The following is a 2,555-nucleotide window of genomic DNA, read 5'->3' on the forward strand; positions in this document are numbered from 1 at the left end:
GCGCTCCTGTTGAGGCCACCACACCCGCGCCCGCGCTGACACCACCCGCCGGTGGCCGGAGGAATCAAAATCAATTCGCGTGGCCGGCATGGACGCCGCCGAGCAGCTGCCAGCACCGGCCGCGGCGACGCGCGCGCTGGTGCACGCGCAGCCGCCGGTCCACCCCTGGTCCACGGGCCTGTTCGACTGCGCCGAGGACCCCGGGAACTGCTGGATGACGTGCTTCTGCCCGTGCGTCACCTTCGGGCTGGTGGCGGAGATCGTGGACCGCGGCTCCCTCTCCAGCGGGGCGAGCGCGGCGCTGTACGTGCTCATCGGGATGGTCACCTCCTGGTGGTTCCTGCCCATCTACACCTGCTTCTACCGCACCAAGATGCGCGCCCAGTACGGCCTCCAGGAGGCCCCCTACCCGGACCTCTGCGTCCACTGCTTCTGCGAGTGCTGCGCCCTCTGCCAGGAGTACCGCGAGCTCCACAACCGCGGCTTCGTCATGGACATCGGTGCGTGCCTACGCTCGCGAGTGATCGTATGCAGTGCGACGATCGATATGCATGTGTGGTTCGTTATCTATGTTGATTGAATTGCGGTGGATGCATGCATGCAGGATGGCACGCCAACATGGAGCTGCAGCAGCGCGGCGGCGCGGCGACCGTGCCGCCCACCATGCACGTAGACGGGATGACACGCTGATCGTGATCGATCGCTGCAAGAGCTAGCTAGCTTAGCCACCTAGCTGTTGGATCCAAATCTATATACCTTCCATCTCGAACCATGATGCGAGAGGGGTAGTTCAGCTTAGGACAAGAGATCAAGCTCTCTGGTGAGGGGGTGTGGTATCTTCTCGGTTCTTAGTGCAGGTGTTCGGCGAGATCGTTGCCAAGGCGGCTGGCAATGCCTTCGACGCGCTGTTTCTATCTTCTCCGACAGGTGTTCGAGCTTGAAGGGCGACTCCATCTTCAAGGGGTGCTTCTTTTCCTATCAGTGTAGGTGCTTCTAGGGTGGGTTTGTGTTGTAAGCTGTTTTCTCAACACCTTTGTATCTTTTCGTTGCTTTTTCGTTGTCTAATGTGCTTGTGTTGGTTGTATTCTAGATGGGGTTGATGGCTTTTTTAATTCAAAGTTGGGCCCATCCGAGCCTCATTTCTTAGAAAAACTAATTAAAGACTAAGTTGTCTTGTTGGCTGTATTCCTGTGAGGTTTCTTTCATGGTCCTTTTTTCTTACTGCACATTGATACTCCCATGCGTTCCAAAATAATTAAAGTTTTAGGTTTTCGTAAAGTCAAACTTGCTTAAGTTCGACCAATTTTGTAGAAAAAATACGCTAAGATCTACAATATGGAATACACATAGTACGGAACTATATGTCCCAAAGAATCTCAAAAAGACTAAGTTGGTTTTTTAGATGTTAATATATTTTTTCTATAGACTTGGTCAAACTTAAAGAAGTTTGGCTTTGAACAAATCCAGAACTTCAATTATTTTGAAAAGGAGGTAGTATATTATTAACGAACGTGTAGCTACCCAACGCTAGGTTGGAGCCGCTTTCATAAATTTAGCTTTTCTGCTTAGCGTCATTTGCGAAACTGATGTCAATAAATATTCGCTCTTATTCCACAAATTTAAAATGTTTTACCTCTCTAACAGCACACCTGATAGATGATCCGTTTTCACCATTGACATTGTCTTTACAAGGGCATCAAAACTATATTCACTAGTAGAAAACAGGGCTTTGATTCGGATCGGAGCAATAGTCCTGGCCGCATTAAGAATCGGGACTAATGTGAGCATTAGTCACTACACCACGGTTGTTAATCAGAGGCATTTTGGTAAGGGCGTTCCGGAAAATGCCTCCAAACTGTATAGAAGTAGCATTTTTTTGATATGCCTCAAATTCCTGTATATAAGGAGTTTCAGGAAAATGCCTCCCATTGTACTAAGCTTTCACGGCATTTTCTCAAACTGCCGCTAAACAGACATGAATCGGAGCCGTTCTCAAGAAAAGCCTAAAATCGATTTAGATTTTGAGGCGTTCTTTTAATCGCCTCAGCGGCGCCCGCCTAAATGATGGCCCTGCAGATTGGTCGCACGACCGTTGCTGCGGCGGCGGACTGGGATGGCGCCGCCGGACAGTTGCTCAGGCAATGAGCAACTGCAAAACTGGCCCTGTACAGCGGCTCCCGCAGCCATGGATGAGAAATGAGGTGCTGGTGGCGCGTTGCTCAAAACTCTAGTTTCGACATCGTCGTTTATTTTTTTAGAAGGACACGGAGGCCCTCCCCGATTCCATTACTCGAATGAAACCTCCAGAAACATAATCCATACATCATCTCACTGAGAGGAGCAGTTCATGAAGCGGAAAGAAAACCAGGAAAATAGCAAACGGGTCACTAGAAAGCCCTATTACAAAAGCAGCTCCCTGCAAAGCCCTCCGAGTCTTCATGGGTGGTGCTGCGGCAGCCTGTGGAGACCAGCAAGTGATAAGGGTTGACACCGGACTGATAACAGCCGTCTTGCCGCGGCGGTCTCTTTTCTTGCGAGATGAGAAGCTTTCATCA

General features: G+C 50.3%; 1 protein-coding gene across 1 annotated transcript; it reads left to right on the forward strand.

Moving 5' to 3' along the window:
* LOC125525853 (cell number regulator 2-like) lies at positions 1 to 2,315 on the forward strand. Its single transcript, XM_048690859.2, has 2 exons — positions 1 to 500; positions 605 to 2,315. The coding sequence occupies exons 1-2, from the start codon at positions 89 to 91 to the stop codon at positions 688 to 690; spliced, it is 498 nt and encodes a 165-aa protein (XP_048546816.1). The 5' UTR covers positions 1 to 88; the 3' UTR covers positions 691 to 2,315.
* The last annotated feature ends 240 nt before the right edge of the window (positions 2,316 to 2,555 follow it).

The sequence above is a fragment of the Triticum urartu genome, chromosome 7A, assembly GCF_056163025.1.
Source record: "Triticum urartu cultivar PI428250 chromosome 7A, HENAU_Tu73, whole genome shotgun sequence".
Taxonomy (NCBI): Eukaryota; Viridiplantae; Streptophyta; class Magnoliopsida; order Poales; family Poaceae; genus Triticum; species Triticum urartu.

Excerpts from the sequence above, each read along its gene's own strand:
- LOC125525853 (XM_048690859.2), top strand. The coding sequence starts at position 89 with ATGGACGCCGCCGAGCAGCTGCCAGCACCGGCCGCGGCGACGCGCGCG. Across the intron at positions 501-604 it reads CGGCTTCGTCATGGACATCG|GATGGCACGCCAACATGGAG; the intron begins GTGCGTGCCTAC and ends GCATGCATGCAG.